The 17,195-nt window shown below is 45.6% G+C and overlaps 1 protein-coding gene across 2 annotated transcripts in view; it reads left to right on the top strand.

The window, feature by feature from the left end:
• The window catches only part of LOC147122241 (ciliary microtubule-associated protein 2-like), a 50,676-nt gene extending 33,701 nt beyond the window's left edge, over positions 1-16,975 (top strand). Inside the window, exons 6-9 of one of the 2 annotated variants that reach the window (XM_085983160.1) lie at positions 1,097-1,237; positions 4,410-4,577; positions 4,706-4,828; positions 16,829-16,975. In XM_085983160.1, coding sequence (XP_085839286.1) covers positions 1,097-1,237; positions 4,410-4,577; positions 4,706-4,828; positions 16,829-16,960 — 564 coding nt within the window. In that variant the 3' untranslated portion in view covers positions 16,961-16,975. Of the gene's footprint in view, positions 1-1,096; positions 1,238-4,409; positions 4,578-4,705; positions 4,829-11,246; positions 12,983-16,828 lie in introns of those variants that run through there. The other variant, XM_085983159.1, reaches the window with a different exon arrangement.
• The last annotated feature ends 220 nt before the right edge of the window (positions 16,976-17,195 follow it).

Genomic DNA, 17,195 nt, shown 5'->3' with positions numbered 1-17,195 from the left:
GTCAAGGTTCGACCAATCCTGTGCCATCACGATTGACCAATCCTACAGTACAGTCCCCTGATGGTTGGCCAATCGGTGTGTGAGTGTGGGCAGGACCAATCGTTTTCATCTCAGGGATGTGGCAGCCATTGTTTCACTGCTTCCAGCTCAAACTACTCTGTTCATCCAGCTTTGAAAAAGTTAGTATCTCTTTTAAAAATAACATAAGATTTACCAAAAACGTTTTATAAGTACTTTCACTTTCATCTTTCAAGGTATTAAAAGGTAGAAATGTTGCCCAGCAGCAGATTGAGAGAGGGACACAAACAGGGCCCAAAAGCCTGGGACTCGATTTAAAATGTTGCCCGGCAGCAGATTCACAGAGGGACACAGGGAGGCCCCAAAGCCTGGGAATCGATTTAAACCGCCCGGCCCAAAACAGCCCTGGCAAAGCCGGGCTCCCCCAGCTAGTATAGATATATAGTTGCCAGAAAATGCTAAGACTAAATAAGCATTTCACTAATTCCTTCAATTATAAGGCCTTCAGACTCCAGTTATTACAGACCATTAAAACAAGTATCATTTACAAAGTGTGCAAAAAGCGCCCAAGCTTGACTCTACTTTGACTCCTTGGAGGTAATTTTTTTTCTTTACAGCTTCGGCAGCAACCTGATGGAACAGATCGCCTGCCTGTTGTAGAACCTGTCCAATTTTCATTACACTGATTTCAATAGAAATGAAAACCAGGCAGGTTCTACAACGGGAGAGAGATCCGCTCTGCCAGGTTACCACCCAGACAGAAAGTTGAAAATTACCCCCCTTTGAATCCACTACTGTTCCTGGAATCAAACGCTAACTGGGGCATGAAACTTAGAAGCCTAGAAATTTCTGTTGACAATATTAGCAGAAAATAGTGATTGTATGACATTCCCTTGTCCACTATTTTAACGTGACCTAGCCTGTTTATTTTAAGCAGGTAAATACCTCCACTAAAATCCAAAATGGTAGGCAGAGGAATGTCTAATAAGCACTTCTGCACTAATATAGTCATCAGTAATTTCTAGGTTATTCTCACTATTACACATTTCACTTTTAAAAATCATATATTGTTTTCTAGGGTTGTGACTTGTCACCAAATACCTACAACCTCGGGAATGACATAGATAAATTATTGAAACGGATGGTCAGTAAACGTGGCCCCTACGATGTCTTTACAGGCAAAAGGGGCAATCCAATAAAAACTGGGCACTACGCAACGGTACGTATATATAATAGTCAGGTTTATCCCATATTCACTGCTTTATTTTACTTGTGGTATTTTAGGTCAGTTCCTAGTCTGGAGATCATTGAAGATGTCTATGAAGCACTGAGCGTTGTACAGAGTAAAAACATTGAGGCCTAAATTCGATAGCACCTGGTGGGAAATGGTCGCGTGCCAGAAGAGAGAGGCTTGAGGACAGTCCTAAACTTGTTCTCGGGTCTCATTGGCATAAATCTGGCGAGTGCGGGCACCAAACAAACAGCTTGCCGGCCTGAGCATTTCGAATTTCAGCGAGTTTGGACACTGAGCTGGTGTGTAGCTAATTCCAGGGAGGTAGGGAGAGGCAAGCGGGTGGGAGGCGCGTGGGCCAGCAGCAGTCCGCAGTGTTAATGTGGAGGTAGGAGAAGCACTATTTCAAGATCGAAATAAGGCTTGAGCTCATGGGCCGCCTAAAAAAAGGCCCTGACAAACTTAGCGGCGGCCCGAACACACGCACAAATCAATCGAGGGCCGTCGCTCGACTAAATTAGTTACTGTTGCCCCCGTTTTACGCCTGTGAAATGGGCGCAGCGATGTTGAATTTATGCCCCATTTTTCCTTCACTTTTGTAGCGTAAGTGTGAATCCCACCCACACTGGTGGGATGAAAGCTTCCTGTCTCTGTAAAGGTCTTAAGAACGATGCAATTAGGTTGTCTCAGCTCCTGCTACCCAATCCACAGCACAACACTACCTATGATTTTTGCACTCATTGTTATTAAATTGGCAGACTCCCTCAGATCAGAAAAACAATGGGGCAAAATAAAAAACATTCACACTGCTGGAGTGCTCCACTTCTGCAGATGGAGTTAATATTAGAGACAGCTTTCATATATAGCGCAGGCGCTGGATGAAGTGTGCACTCCCCCCACCTGAAGTAACTGGCATGGGGCCCGTGCCATTACTGTTGCCGAGTCCAACTTAAATTGAATTGTGAGCTGCCACCATGAAATGTGCTCCATATAGGCAGGTTGGAGGCATGGGGTGGGGGAGGCGGGGTTGCGGGGACATGAGATCTGGAGGGCTGGCCCCTATTAAAGGCAACTTGCAACATCTTAAAGGGTAGGTGCATTTGTCGATGATGGATAGCGGGCAGTGATACCAGATTGATTCCTGGGATGAGAGGGTTGTCCTCTGAGGAGAGATTGAGTAGATTGGGCCTATACTCTCTGGAGTTTAGAAGAATGAGAGGTGATCTTACTGAAACATATATGATTCTGACAGGGCTTGACAGGGTAGATGCTGAGAGGCTGTTTCCCCTGGCTGGAGAGTCTAGAACCAGGGGTCACAGTCTCAGAATAAGGGGTCAGCCATTTAGGACTGAGATGAGGAGAAATTTCTTCACTCAGAGGGTTGTGAATCTTTTGACTTCTTTACCCCAGAGGGCTGTGGAGGCTCAGTCTTTGAGTATATTCAAGGCTGAGATCGATAGATTTTTGGACTCTAAGAGAATCGAGGGATATGGGGATCGGGTGGGAAATAAGCCATGATCTAATTGAATGGCGGCGCAGGCTTGAGGGTCCATATGGCTGACTCCTGCTCCTAATTCTAATGTTCTTGTGGAGCAACAAGACGACTTCAAACACGGCCCCCAGATTCTCGGATGCATCGATGGAGGTACTCATAGACCAAGTGAGCAGCGTGAAGGAGGTCCTCTTCCACTTTGATGGGTGCCGGGTGCCCAGACAAAATTAGTCAGCAGAAATGGAGAGAGGTGGCAGAGCATATAAATTCCACAAACATTGCCCCAAGGACCTGGCTGCAGTGCAGGAAAGAATATAATGATCTCAGCAGGACCATGAAGCTGTTCTTGATTACCCTCTCCTGGACTTCTGTCCTTGTCCTTATCATAGGTGGTGAGAACTGTATATCAATTGGACAGGCCCAAACCCACACCTGCCCCTGTAGATGGTCACCCACTTCCCTTGCTTTACTTCACTATTTCTTTATAGCTATGGGGTAACCACCTTCTGGGAGGTATCTCCCAGAAACCTTTCCTCCCTGCAAATGATGTGGAGTGTAGCCTCATAGTCCTTGAGCTCAGCACTCCTCTGCACAAGCATCAGAACTCTGATACTTCATGCATATGTCCTCTCTTGGATATATTGCAGACCCAGGATGTCCCACATTATATATACTACACACATCACCAGCCTAGCTCCTGGTCTGCTATTACTATACACCTAACTTCTTCGTTACTCCAGACTTAACTGATTAGAACTAATTTTCACTTAAGTCTTGTACATTCAGGCCAACTACATTTAAAGCACAGAACAGTTGTACAAAATTGCAGGTTGACTTATTTTAGTCTTATTTTGTCTGTCAATAATGTAATTAATATCTAATCACTATGGTTAATTCATTGGTGCTGAAACTATCTGTAGTAAATGTGTATTTGCTGTAAAGATGCCAAAATTAGGATTGAAATGAAAACAATTATTCTGCTAAACAAGCTGATACCTGGTCAGGGTGATGCCACTCTGTTATTGCTGATCACTATTTTCTTTAAACCTGAATGCCTCTTCATTAATCTCCAAATAACACAATGGAAATTCTGCCAGTGTTGATTATAGTCAAAAGTGTTGTGGAAAATATCTATAATTTCTGGCACACTCTGCAAACATGCATTGACTTTTTTTTAATTCATTGATGGGATGTGGGCAGCGCTGGTTAGGCCTGCATTTAGTGCCCATCCCTAATTGCCCTTGAGAAGATGGTGGTGAGCCGCCGCCTTGAACCACTGCAGTCCATATGGTGTAGGTACACCCACAGTGCTGTTAGGAAGGGAGTTCCAGGATTTTGGCCCAGCGACAGTGAAGGAACGGCGATACAGGTCCAAGTCAGGATGGTGTGTGGCTTGGAGGGGAACTTGTAGGTGGTGATGTTCCCATGCGTCTGCTGCCCTTGTCCTTCTAAGTGGTAGAGGTCGTGGGTTTGGAAGGTGCTGTTGAAGGAGCTTTGGCGACTTGTTGCTCTAGGTAATGCTTTGCAGCCTTGTGTTTAAGTACAGGTAAACATATTGGCACTCACACAGATGCATATCCAGACAGCAGTAAGTTCTTAAGTGTTGCTGCAGCAGGAAAGATCTGGAATAAATGACTGAAAAAAAACTGTGCTTGTTTTATGTTTTAGGACCCACTGAACCTCAGCCCTGGAATGTACAATATCAAATCATTCACCGATGACCTTTTAGGTCCACAAAAGAAAAAACATGGAAAATTCAGCACGGTCCAACAGTACCCATTTCCCCCAGTGGAGAGAATCTTCTACAGCTCGCTGAATATGTTTCAACGGCCAATAGTTAGTCTCCAGGGCTCCTGCTTTATTACGTTTTTCCTGAAAAACAATTGACATTTATTTCATTGTGGTTTCCTTTATGTGGTGTTGATGCCCTGTCTGATAATCTTGTTCTCCCTGTGGTTCAACAGAGTTACTCTGGCTTGTATGATGTCAAACAACTTTCCAGACCACAAAATCGAAAACCACCTCCGTTTTTGTCGTCCACAAGCCGAGGCGTCCGTGCACCTGCTAAACTGCTCACCTTTAACCCTGTAAGTGTGCAATCGATGTAACAAGACAGCTATCTCTCACCACTCACTACCACCAGTGAGGCCATGCAAGGGTATTTCACGTAACCAACAAGCTACAGCCTGTAGCCCTGCGGTTTGTAACCCCTACAGAGATCGCGTATCTAGTGCTAGATCACTTAGTGCCTGCTGGACTCCATTTCTCTCCAAGCCACTCCGGAACACTGTTTTATCAGCACGTTTGAGCGGGGCTCAGATTCCGAACAAGCTAACTAGATTTATTTGCAGAAATCAAACAATTAGATTGCATGCAGAACAACACAACTTATATATAATGACAGCAGTAAAAGGCCTGATCTTCAAATCTATGTTCTGCCCTTGATAGCAGTGAGTGAAGTGAGAATCTCTATTCCCAAGATCTGTAATGTGCTCCAGCACTCACTTTCAGTTCCATTTTGCCCAGGACGATTCTGGTTCTCCCTCGCTTCTCCAGTCATAGTCTTAAATAATCTATTAGCCTGTTGTGGAATAATTTAAATACTCAACACAAGTCTGATATCGAGAGTTCAAGCAGTCTTTATTCACACGCGTGGGGAGACAGCCTGCTTCTGTCTTAGCCAAGCTTCTCCAAATTGTTAGAGTTGTCAGATATTTATACATCCAAATGGCGCGTTATACATTGTTCCCGCCTCTTCTAAAACATTCTATATTACAACATCATTTGTCCCAGTTCCTGTTAATACCAGGTGGCTGTCATAGAAACATAGAAACATAGAAGATAGGAGCAGGAGTAGGCCATTCGGCCCTTCGAGCCTGCTCCGCCATTCAATGAGATCATGGCTGATCATCCAAATTCAGTACCCTGTCCCTGCCTTCTCCCCATATCCCTTGATCCCTTTAGCCTCAAGAAATATATCCAACTCTTTCTTGAATATACTTAATGAACTGGCCTCCACCGCCCTCTGTGGCAGAGAATTCCATAGGTTCACCACTCTCTGGGTGAAGAAATTCCTCCTCATTTCAGCCCTAAATGGCTTACCCCTTATCCTTAGACTATGACCTCTGGTTCTGGACTCCCCGGCCATCAGAAACATCCTTCCTGCATCTAGTCTGTCCAGGCCTGACAGAATTTTATAGGTTTCGATGAGATCCCCTCTCAATCTTCTAAACTCCAGTGAGTATAAGCCCAATCGACACAATCTCTCCTCATACGTCATTCCTGCCATCCCAGGTATCAACCTGGTGAATCTTCGCTGCACTCCTTCCATGGCAAGAACGTGCTTCCTCAGGTAAGGCGACCAAAACTGCTCACAATACTCAAGGTGTGGTCTCACCAAGGCCCTGTACAACTGCAGCAAGACATCCTTGTTCTTGTACTCGAACGCTCTTGCTACGAAGGCCAACATACCATTTGACTTCTTAACCGCCTGCTGCACCTGCATGCTTACCTTCAGCGACTGGTGTACAAGAACACCCAGGTCTCTTTGCACTTCCCCTTCTCCCAATCTATTGCCATTCAAATAATAATCTGCCTTCCTGTTTTTGCCACCAAAGTGGATAACCTCACATTTATCCACATTATAGTGCATTTGCCATGTTTCTGCCCAATCACCCAACCTGTCCAAATCGTACTGGAGTTTCACGACATCCTCCTCACAGCATACCCTCCCGCCCAGCTTTGTGTCGTCTGCAAATTTGGAGATATTACATCCAATTCCCTCGTCCAGATCATTAATATATATTGTGAACAGCTGGGGTCCTAGGACCGATCCTTGCGGTACCCCACTAGTCACTGCCTGCCACTCGGAAAACGACCCGTTTATTCCAACTCTTTGCTTTCTGTCCGCCAACCAGTTCTGTCAGTGCACCCTTGCCCTAATTTTGAGAATTGTTAACTCCATGTCTATTGTGGCCAACTCATCGTCAGCTGCCTAAGTCATGTGGTTCCTATTGCGGTTACCCGTCTGCACAGATACATTACCTTGCAACATCAGCTCTTTCGCTACATCTGTTGACCAGAACATTTTTAGTTTCTTGCAGCATTTACAGCCCTGTGGTTAGTCCCGTGATTATGTCTGGCAATGTTGCACCCTGCTCTCCTTGACCATTGTCTGTATAGAACCAAGCCCCCGTCATGCTACTCTACACTAACTTTATTCTTTACTTTTCCCCTTTCAGTCCCCCCTTTTGGCCCTTGGCCATGCCGGCCCAAGGTGGCCATACTGCTTTAGATTATACCATACTGGTATAGATTCGTGAGTTCCCTATCTTTTGTCTTGTTCAAAGCTCTAGCCAGTCTCTCTTCCTTTTGCTTCCTGCATTTGAGGCAACAGCAACAGGTATATCATGACTTATAGGCATACCAGTGTGTGAGATGCTATTCTTATCCAAGGGTGTATTTGTACAGTTAGTCCCCAATTCCAGACTGTTTCATACCATGGGGCATACCCCAAATTTTCGACTTCCCTCCCAGTTTTCTCAATTTCCCATTGTAACTTGTGGTACAGTTTGACCATTTTGTTCAGTTTCTCGGCCATCTTAGTTAGGTGTTCTGGGAGTTTGGGGATTTTGGGTCCTTCGGGAATTATGTAATTTCGCAGGTCCCCTTTTAATCTCCTCTGTGGCCTTGATGGACACTTGTTGTCTTATATATTGCTACTAAATGCTGGTGTCCGATTGTCGCTGGTGTTTTGGGATTAAAACAAAAAGCTTGCATTGTAGTTTGGGCATACGAGAGGTCCATAATGATCCTGTTTTTCATTGGTGGTCCCATAGTATTCCCCACTGCCTCGGTATGCAACACGAGTTGGCCCATATCGAGCCTGTGTGATTTCCACAGTAGTTTGTAGTCTTATTGAATCCACATCGTGCCTGTTCTCCAGTCCCTACTGGGTGCGGGCACATTACTGCATTTCCATACTCTTTACATCCTGTCAGGGATATCCCTACCAACATTTTCCCTATGCCAGGCATGGCTCCTTTTTTGTGGCGTAGCTATGGGTCAGATAGTACCTCACGTGGGCCTTTGCCTGATTCACCCCTATATTTTCTACTTGGTACAGAGGATAGGATGATTGGTCTTTGGTCATTACCGGGATCATCATAACCACCCCGAGATATTGTGCGAGGTTAGTTATACAGTTTTTTTTCTGTGGGATATATTCGGATCAGACCTCGTAATTGACATGCCAACATGTTGCCTGGACTACTTGTTGTGTATGTACCTTTAAGAGAATAACTGGTCTCAGACTGCAGTACTGGCAGTGACCACCCCTGTATAAAAGGCGCTAGAGAGCCTCTGTTTGTTAGTTTTCACTATTGACTTCCACCAGTAAAGACTTGTTTGTTTTCACTCCTGCTGGTCCGTGTCTCAATCATTCACGGACTTAACACTGGCGACGAGTAAGAAACGAACTTACCTGCAACTCGGCAGCACCTCAGACGACGTTGTTGAAGGTCGGAGCCAGAAGAAAGAAAAAAAAAAAAAATTGAGTCCAAAGAAACTCGAGAAACGGGCATCGACCGTCAATCATCGGTTTGAAAACTTGCAGGAGAGACTGTCAAGAGCCAGGTTCGGTTCACCAGTCTGTGGTTTCCCAGCCTGTTGGGCTGGTGGCAGGTAGTGCTCTGATCCTTCCTGGGCTGCGGCGGGCTGAAGCTTGATCGGGTGGCTTTTCAACGGGGCCGGGCAGCGAGTCGGGAGGCAAAGAGAGAGAGAGAGGGTGGAGCACACAGGGCGCGGCCGGTGCTTCGAAGCCGGGCAGCGTTCGGACCTAAGAAGAGGGAGGGAAGTGTCCCAGAGGGTCCGCTCCACGACGGGAAAATAATAAAAGAAAAAGAATCAATATTTAACGCGCAAGAAACCATGGAAAGCAGCGCTAACAACAGCGGGGAAGAAGGCAAAGCGTGGAAGGCGCCATTTTGTTAAATCGGGGAAGAAGGCAAAGCGCGGGAGGCGCCATTTTAGATTTGCAAGATGCCGAAGACTGGCTGTATCACTGCTTTTGATAATACATTAGAGGACTGGACCACGTATGTGGAAAGAATCGAGGTATATTTCGAGGCAAACGAAATAGCGGAGGGGAAAAAGGCATCGATATTGCTAAACTTAATGGGTGCTAGAACGTACAGCCTATTGCGGGACCTGATTACTCCAGCCAAACCGAAGGCGAAGAGTTTTAACGAAATTGTTGCTGTCCTACAGGAACACTTAAACCCTGCACCGCTGTTGATAGCAGAAAGATTTAAATTCCACAAGAGAACTCAGCACAAAGATGAGAGCAATGCTGAGTATCTTACGGAACTACGCAAGCTATCAAAGCACTGCCAGTTCGGAGCAGGACTGGCAGATACCCTACGGGACAAATTTGTCTGTGGACTCCTGAGTGAAGGAACACAGAAGAAGTTACTCTCAGAAAAAGAGCTGACGCTAGATAAGGCTTTCAGCGTGGCAGTATCGTATGAAGCAGCAGCCAGGGGAGCTGCAGAAATTCAACAAAAACCACAGGAATACGGCACCCACGAAATGACACGGGGATTTGCAAAATGTTATCGCTGCGGCAGAACTAACCATGACCTGAAGGACTGCTGGTCCAAAGACAAAATATGCAGACAATGCGGGAAGATTGGACACATTGCACGAGTTTGCAGGTCTGGGAAGAAGACCAGCGACAACAAAAAGGCTACTAAGGAACCGTACAAGAAAGTACAAAAGATGACGGACAGTAGTTCCGAAGACCAGATGAGCGATAGTGAATCCGAGAACAGGAGACTAAGCTGTCTCAAACTTCACAATGTAATCGCAAAGGAGGATCACCAAACCATTTGGGTCACCCTCACGATAGCAGGGTCCCAAGTTAAAATGGAATTGGATACAGGATCAGCGCTAACCGTCATGAATCGACGAGACTACGAGCGGCTATTTTCACACATACCCTTGAGAGAGACATCCATCATCTTGACGATGTATACGGGGCAAAAAGTATACCCCAGAGGAAAAATAAGGGTGCCTGTCGAATACAATGGCAAGAAAATACGGAAATTGTATCTCTACATACTGCCAAATGGTGGACCACCGTTATTGGGACGGAAATGGATCAGGAAGATAAACTTGGATTGGCATTCCATTCATGCAATGACGGTGGATGGTAAAAAAGATGAAGACGTCACTCCTGGACGATTGTCAACAATCTTAGATAACGCCAAAGAGGTATTTCAACAAGAACTGGGCACGCTTAAAGGCATAACCGTCTCGATAAAAATGGAAGAGAATGCAGTTCCCAAGTTTTTCAAAGCAAGGCCGGTACCATATGCAATTCGCCCAGCCGTCGAGGCAGAGCTGGAGAATCTGGAGAAGGCGGGCGTGTTGTCTAAGGTCGACTGGAGCGAGTGGGCGACACCCATCGTTCCTGTCATGAAGAAAACATTAAGCAATAAGTCCGGAGAGCCAAGGAAGATTCGCATCTGTGGGGATTTCAAGGTGACGGTGAACCCTGTCCTTCACACAGTACAATATCCTCTTCCAAGGATAGAAGACATCTTCACCTCACTGTCTGGAGGGAAGCGTTTTACAAAAATTGACCTAGCACAAGCATATTTGCAGATGGAGGTTGAAGAGTCCTCTAGGAAGTATCTCACGATAAACACTCACAAAGGTCTTTACCAGTATCATCGATTGGTATTCGGAGTAGCATCGGCTCCGGCGATATGGCAAAGAGCGATGGAACAAGTCCTGCAAGGGATTCCGGGGACTCAGTGTTACTTGGACGACATCCTTGTAAAAGGTGAAGATGACAGTGAGCACCTTAACAACCTAGAACAGGTGCTCACTAGACTACGGGAACATGGGCTGCGAGCCAACCGCCCCAAGTGCGAATTTTTTAAGAAACAGATATCGTATTGTGGCCACGTGATTGATGAAGAGGGGTTACATAAGTCCCCTGACAAAATTGAAGCGGTTGTTAAGGCCCCAGCGCCTGAAAATGTGTCGCAACTGAGGTCATTCCTTGGATTGGTGAATTACTATCATAAGTTTTTGCCGAATTTGTCGACAATTTTGCACCCACTGAACGCCCTGCTATGAACGGGGGTAGCATGGAAATGGAGCGATGATTGTAAGCGTGCTTCTCAGAAGAGTAAGGACTTAATCACTTCAAGGGAAGTATTGGCTCACTACAACCCAGCACTGCCGATCAGACTGGCGTGTGATGCGTCTCCCTACGGCATTGGGGCGGTACTGTCACATAAGTTCCTTGATGGGTTAGAGAGGCCGATAGCTATTGCGTCACGCTCGTTAACTTCTGCGGAGCGTAACTACGCTCAGATTGACAGAGAGGCCCTCAGCCTAGTGTGGGGGGTGAAGAAGTTCAATCACTACCTGCATGGTTAAAAATTTACTCTACTAACCGATCATCAACCTTTTGTCTCCATTTTCAACCCTCAGAAGGGCGTACCGATAATGACGGCACAACGGCTGCAGAGATGGTCCCTTTTCCTAGGGGCACACCAATATGACATCGAGTACAAAGGAACTAAACAGCATGGAAATGCTGATGGATTGTCACGCCTACCGTTGCCGACGGTGGAAGAAGAAGACCTTGCAGTGGATCCAATGGAGTTATTCCACTTGACCATAGTCGAATGTCTCCCTGTGACGAATGCAAACATAGAAAACGAAACACGGAATGACCCGACACTATCACGGGTCTATGATTTAACGGTGAAGGGATGGCCAGCACATGGCGAACCACTGCTGCCAGCATTCTCGCCGAGAAGAGAACAGCTGTCAGTGTGCAGAAGGACCTTGATGTGTGGATCCAGAGTAGTAATTCCACCTAAGTTGACAGATAGAGTACTCAATGAGCTTCATGAGGGTCATCTGGGTGGGGTAAAAATGAAGAACTTAGCCAGAGCGTTTGTGTGGTGGCCGGGAATCGATAGAGAAATCGAAGAGATGACCAAGAGCTGTGCAGGATGCCAGAAGGTCCAAAACGCCCCACCACAAGCTCCTCTGCATCCATGGGAGTGGCCCTCATCTCCATGGCAACGGGTGCACATTGATTTTGCTGGTCCCTTCATGGACTCGATGTTTTTAATTGCGGTGGATGCACATTCAAAGTGGCCAGAGGTAATAAAAATGTCCTCAACCACCACGGAAAAAACTATCACAGTTTTGCGAACCATATTTGCCAGGAATGGGCTGCCTGAAGAGATTTGCTCTGACAATGGACCAGTTTGTGTCTGAAGAGTTCCGGAGGTTCTTAAAGAACAATGGCGTTAAGCATTACACATCTGCCCCATATCATCCAGCCACTAATGGATTGGCCGAGAGGTTTGTCCAAACTTTCAAGAAGGCTATCAAGGCAATGTGTAATGAAGATATACCCCTACAACACAAGGTGGACAACTTCTTGTTTGCCTACTGGAATGCGACACATGCGGTTACCAACCAAACTCCAGCCATGATGTTCTTCAATCGAAGACTACGATGCCGCTTGGATTTGGTTAAGCCAAACGTCCGAAGAGATGTGGAGAACAGGCAGTTTCAGAATATGAATGGAAGGCCGACCAGGAGTTTTAAGATAGGTCAACCAGTTTTGGCCCGGGACTACCGCACTGAGAAATGGCAGCCAGGAACAATTTGTACACGACAAGGACCTCTCATGTATACCGTGGACGTTGGGGAGAGCATTGTAAGACGCCATGCTGACCAGATTCTAGAGTCACTGGAAAACGTCAACTCCACACCACGATCTGGTACACCTGGTCATGAAATTGACGTTCCAATTGCAGCTACCGCAGAACCGGTAATATTGGAAGCAGATGAACCAAACAAAGACATTGATCCCGACGCAACATTGCCAGAAGAACCTGATACCCCAAAGAGGCATTATCCAGACAGAATCAGGAAGCCTCCTCAAAGACTGAACTTATAATTGCTTAAACTTAACCAATGTATCTAGCAACAGTAATTGTGATTGTAATTCGTTATCATTTAGTTGTTAAATGAATGTTATGTACTGTTTATCTAAAAGGGGAGGAATTGTTGTGTATGTACCTTTAAGAGAATAACTGGTCTCAGACTGCAGTACCGGCAGTGACCACCCCTGTATAAAAGGCGCTAGAGAGCCTCTGTTTGTTAGTTTTCACTATTGACTTCCACCAGTAAAGACTTGTTTGTTTTCACTCCTGCTGGTCCGTGTCTCATTCATTCACGGACTTAACACTACTGGCCAAGTCTTTCAGCTTTTTGTTACTTATCCAACTGGAAACCTCCCCCTGATTCATATTGGCACAAACTTGGCCTGTTATCCATGACCCATAAGCATGACACAACATTTCCGCCTTAGTTTGTCCTTCATTATACTCAGTGACATTTATTAGGCGGTTGGTTATCTTTGCCTGTGCTTCTAGGATATGGGTAATTTCCAATAGGGTTTCCACCGTGTGGGTCCCCAGCTGACTCTCTTGTTGAGCCTCAGTGTTTCTCTGCTTCAATACCTGTTTCAGTTTTTCACTCAGACTTCCTAGTTCCCTGTCTACTGCCTCGATGTCTAAGGCATTAACTAGTGATGTCCCTGTGTTAAATACTGTTCCTAAATCTCCTAGCACACTTCTTTTCCTTCTAACCCTCCTTCTCCGCGTTCCCGACACCTGGGTAGCTTGGTCTATAACATTTTGTATCAGGTTTTTATACAACTGCTGGGCTTGTGGGCTACACCATGTTGGGAGATATATTGTTGACAAATTCAATACCACAGGTACAAGCTCATGGCGCACGTTATCATACAATATTCTACCATTGTCCACTAATACAAGTCCACCCTTGGGTCCTGGGAATGCTTTTGGACATTCCAGGGGTTTTGGTGTGGTGGTGGCTGTCGGCGGTTGTGGAGTTGGTGTTGGTAGTGCATAGCCTTGTTCCGTCAGTCCACGATTTTCATCTGGTGAGGGTAGGGGTTCCTTCTGTACAGCCTATGCACACCGTCCCTCCTACTTTTGGCATTATCTCGCTGCCCTGGCATGTTGCATTATGGTGGGTACCATAAATGATCTGATGGTAAGCCCCGACCTGCTGTGCAGGCACTAGTTTTGCAAGGATCCAATATAGCAGCATCATGGTGGCGGTCTACCTGCAGGGATATAACATGGTCCTGGTCGTTACCAAGGGTTAGTGGCCATCTACTAAAGCGATTTCTTATTCACTATATTTTTTAAGCTGGGACCAGTGTTTCCACTGCCCTTTACCATTCATATCCACACATGCACACGTATCACTAGTCATTATTACTTCATAGTGGCCTGTCCACCGCGGGGTGAACCCTGGCAGTGCCTGGACCATTACAGAGTCCCCCACCTTCGGTAGAGGTTCTGTCGGCTTGACCAATTTGTTCTCCTGGTCTCTAATGGTCTGTTGTTCCCTTACCTCCTTCCTCAAGGCCTTGAGTTGTTCGTCTAGGGTCTTAACATAGTTTTTAATTCGATCCCTGACTGGCCCTAACTCTGCGCTCCCTGTGGAGATTCCTTCGGGCAGGCGCATGGCACGTCCAGTCATTAGTTCGTATGGGGTCAGGCCAGTTGTCTGGTTTTCAGAATGGCTTGGTGAGTGGGGCTTAACCCTTCCTTAAACATTTTTAGAAAGGCTAGATTGTCTCGGGTATGTCCTGCCACTATTCCTGAGTGTGCTTGGAAACTCTGGAACTTCCTTTCTCCATAATCACTGGCTGATTCTCCCTTGTTCTGTGTTACCCTCATTATTATTCCCCAGTTTATGGGGACCGCGCCCAACACGAGGGACACTGCATCTTTAAAGGCTGTGTAATCTGCCTCACGCTGTGCTGGGGCGGGTGACACGTCCAGGCACCATGTGCCATCTTTGTAATTCTGTGGTAATAGTTCCCATTTATCTTCTGGCATTTTTGCTCGTACTAGTCCTTCGACATCCTTATTATGCAAGAGATGGCATATACGCATCTCTCTTGTTTTCTGCCAAAATTCGGCATTGCTCTGCCTCTCCCTTAATTCGGGGAGTCGGTCCAGTAATTTTAGTTTTTCACTTGGGGAAAAGGGTATGTAGGTGGTCCTGATTCTATCTTGTCCCGCTGCTATGGGTGGGTTAGCATTAGGCTGCCCGGGCAGTCCAGGTATAAATTCTACCTTTATAGGGGCCATTGGTCTAGGGATTTTTGGAAGGGTGGTTTCTGATGCCCTGGTGTCATCCTCCCTGTATGGGGTGGGATATTCCACCCACCTTCTCTTTCTCTTTCGTATTTGGTTGATTTCCGTCCTAAGTCTCCCCAGTCTATAGATCGGTCGTCGTCGTTAGCTGCCATTACTGGCACGGTTGGTGTCGTCGGGCTTGCGTATTTTTCCTTTTTCTGGGCTGCTATGGATTTATTAGCTCTCTTACTTAATTCGCAATACGATCAGGTTATTATTATCACTGCCTTTTCTTCTTTATTTTTCTTTTTGCCTTTCCACCATTATTTTTATTTGGCGGGGACGACGTTGGGATCCCATTTATCTGCGAGCATGTTGGTTATCATGTTCTTAATCTTTTTGGCCACATATTCAGTCAGGGACCCTCCTGGTCCCCAATCCATCTCTCTACGTTACTAATTTAATTTGTTGTCAGAGGTATCTCTCTTTTCCCAGACTCCTCCCAAGTGAGACGGATACTTGCAACTTATACTAATTTAATTTGTTGTCAGAGGTATCTCTCTTTTCCCAGACTCCTCCCAAGTGAGACGGATACTTGCAACTTATACCAATTTAATTTGGATAGCGCAGTATTAGTACAGTCGTTTTACCTGGGGCTCTTGACCGTTGACTGCGTGTAGTCTCGCTCAGACCTGCAGGATCAGATCTCTCAGGCAGCCGACACGTAACAAACTTCTACTTTGTCCTTACTGTGTGTGGTAATTTTAAACGTACTCACGCGGTTGACGTGTTTCTGTCTGCTGGTGTCTACCATCCGCTTGAGATCCTGCCGACTATGCCAATTGTTGTGGAGTAATTTTAAATACTCAACACAAGTCTGATATCGAGAGTTCAAGCAGTCTTTATTCACATGCATGGGGAGACAGCCTGCTCTGTCTTAGCCAAGTTTCTCCAAATTGTTACAGAGTTGTCAGATATTTATGCATCCAAACGGCGCATTATACATTGTTCCTGCCTCTTTTCAAGGACATTCTATGTTACAACATTGTTTGTCCCAGTTCCTGTTAATACCAGGTGGCTGTCAGCACACCCTTGCCCTAATTTTGAGAATTGTTAACTCCATGTCTATTGTGGCCAACTCATCATCAGCTGCCTAAGTCATGTGGTTCCTATTACGGTTACCCGTCTGCACAGATACGTTATCTTGCAACATCAGCTCTTTCTGGTCTGTTGACCAGAACATTTTTAGTTTCTTGCAGCATTTGCAACCCTGTGGTTACGTCCCATGATTATGTCTGGCAATGTTGCACCCTGCTCTCCTTGACCATTGTCTGTATAGAACCAAGCCCCCGTCATACAACCCCACTCTACACTAACTTTATTTTTTACTTTTCCCCTTTCATAGCCTTTGACCTGGCTTAATGTTCCCCCTGACAATCCTATTTCTCGGTTGAATGATCCACAGTAGGTGTTGTTCACATCACCCAAGGTATGGGCTCAACGGGCCAAATGGCCTCCTTCTGTGCTGTAACCATTCTATGATTCTACTGCTCAAAGTGGATTGAACACTACTCATTGGGGAGTTGTTAGTGTCGACACAGATGTTAACATTGGAGAAATGTTAAGAGTCAGATTTATGATTAAAAAGAATGACAGAGATTATAGATACATTTAAAAATAAGGAGGTATTGCACCGTTATTTTAAAGAGTGTGAAATGTCAAAATAGATGACATTTTCAACAAGAATGCATGAAACTTGATCGAGCTGGGATTAGGGAACTGAAGCTTTCAACAGGGGAAAAATGCTTAGCCACTTGGACAGACTCGCTTTTTATTAACGTACCAATGATTTTTGTTTTTTTGCAGAACAATGTTGGTGTGGGTCGCTATGACCCCACTGAATATGATTCAAAATTAGCAAACACCTACAAATCGTGTTTCAACTCCAAGAGTCAGCGTTACCTGAGCAATATGGAAAGGGACAAGTACCTGCTGTAAGTTTACATACATTGAATTTAGCCCTTTTAAAATTATGTACCTGGCTCCTGTTCTTGGGTATTTCCGACTCCAAGATCAAGTTAAACTTTACCATTCTGTGATCACTGTCCGTCAGGAATGCTAAGATATCCATGTCGTGTATATTTTCTGGGTATTTTATGGAATTCCGATCAAGGTGAGTATTGCCTCTTGTGGCTTCCTTGATGCACTGGGCCAAGAAGTACTCAGACTTTGC

This window comes from Somniosus microcephalus, chromosome 3 (assembly GCF_052327205.1).
Source record: "Somniosus microcephalus isolate GS21.2 chromosome 3, FLI_Smic_1.0, whole genome shotgun sequence".
NCBI lineage: Eukaryota > Metazoa > Chordata > Chondrichthyes > Squaliformes > Somniosidae > Somniosus > Somniosus microcephalus.
This window is presented reverse-complemented; position numbering and strand designations above follow the sequence as displayed.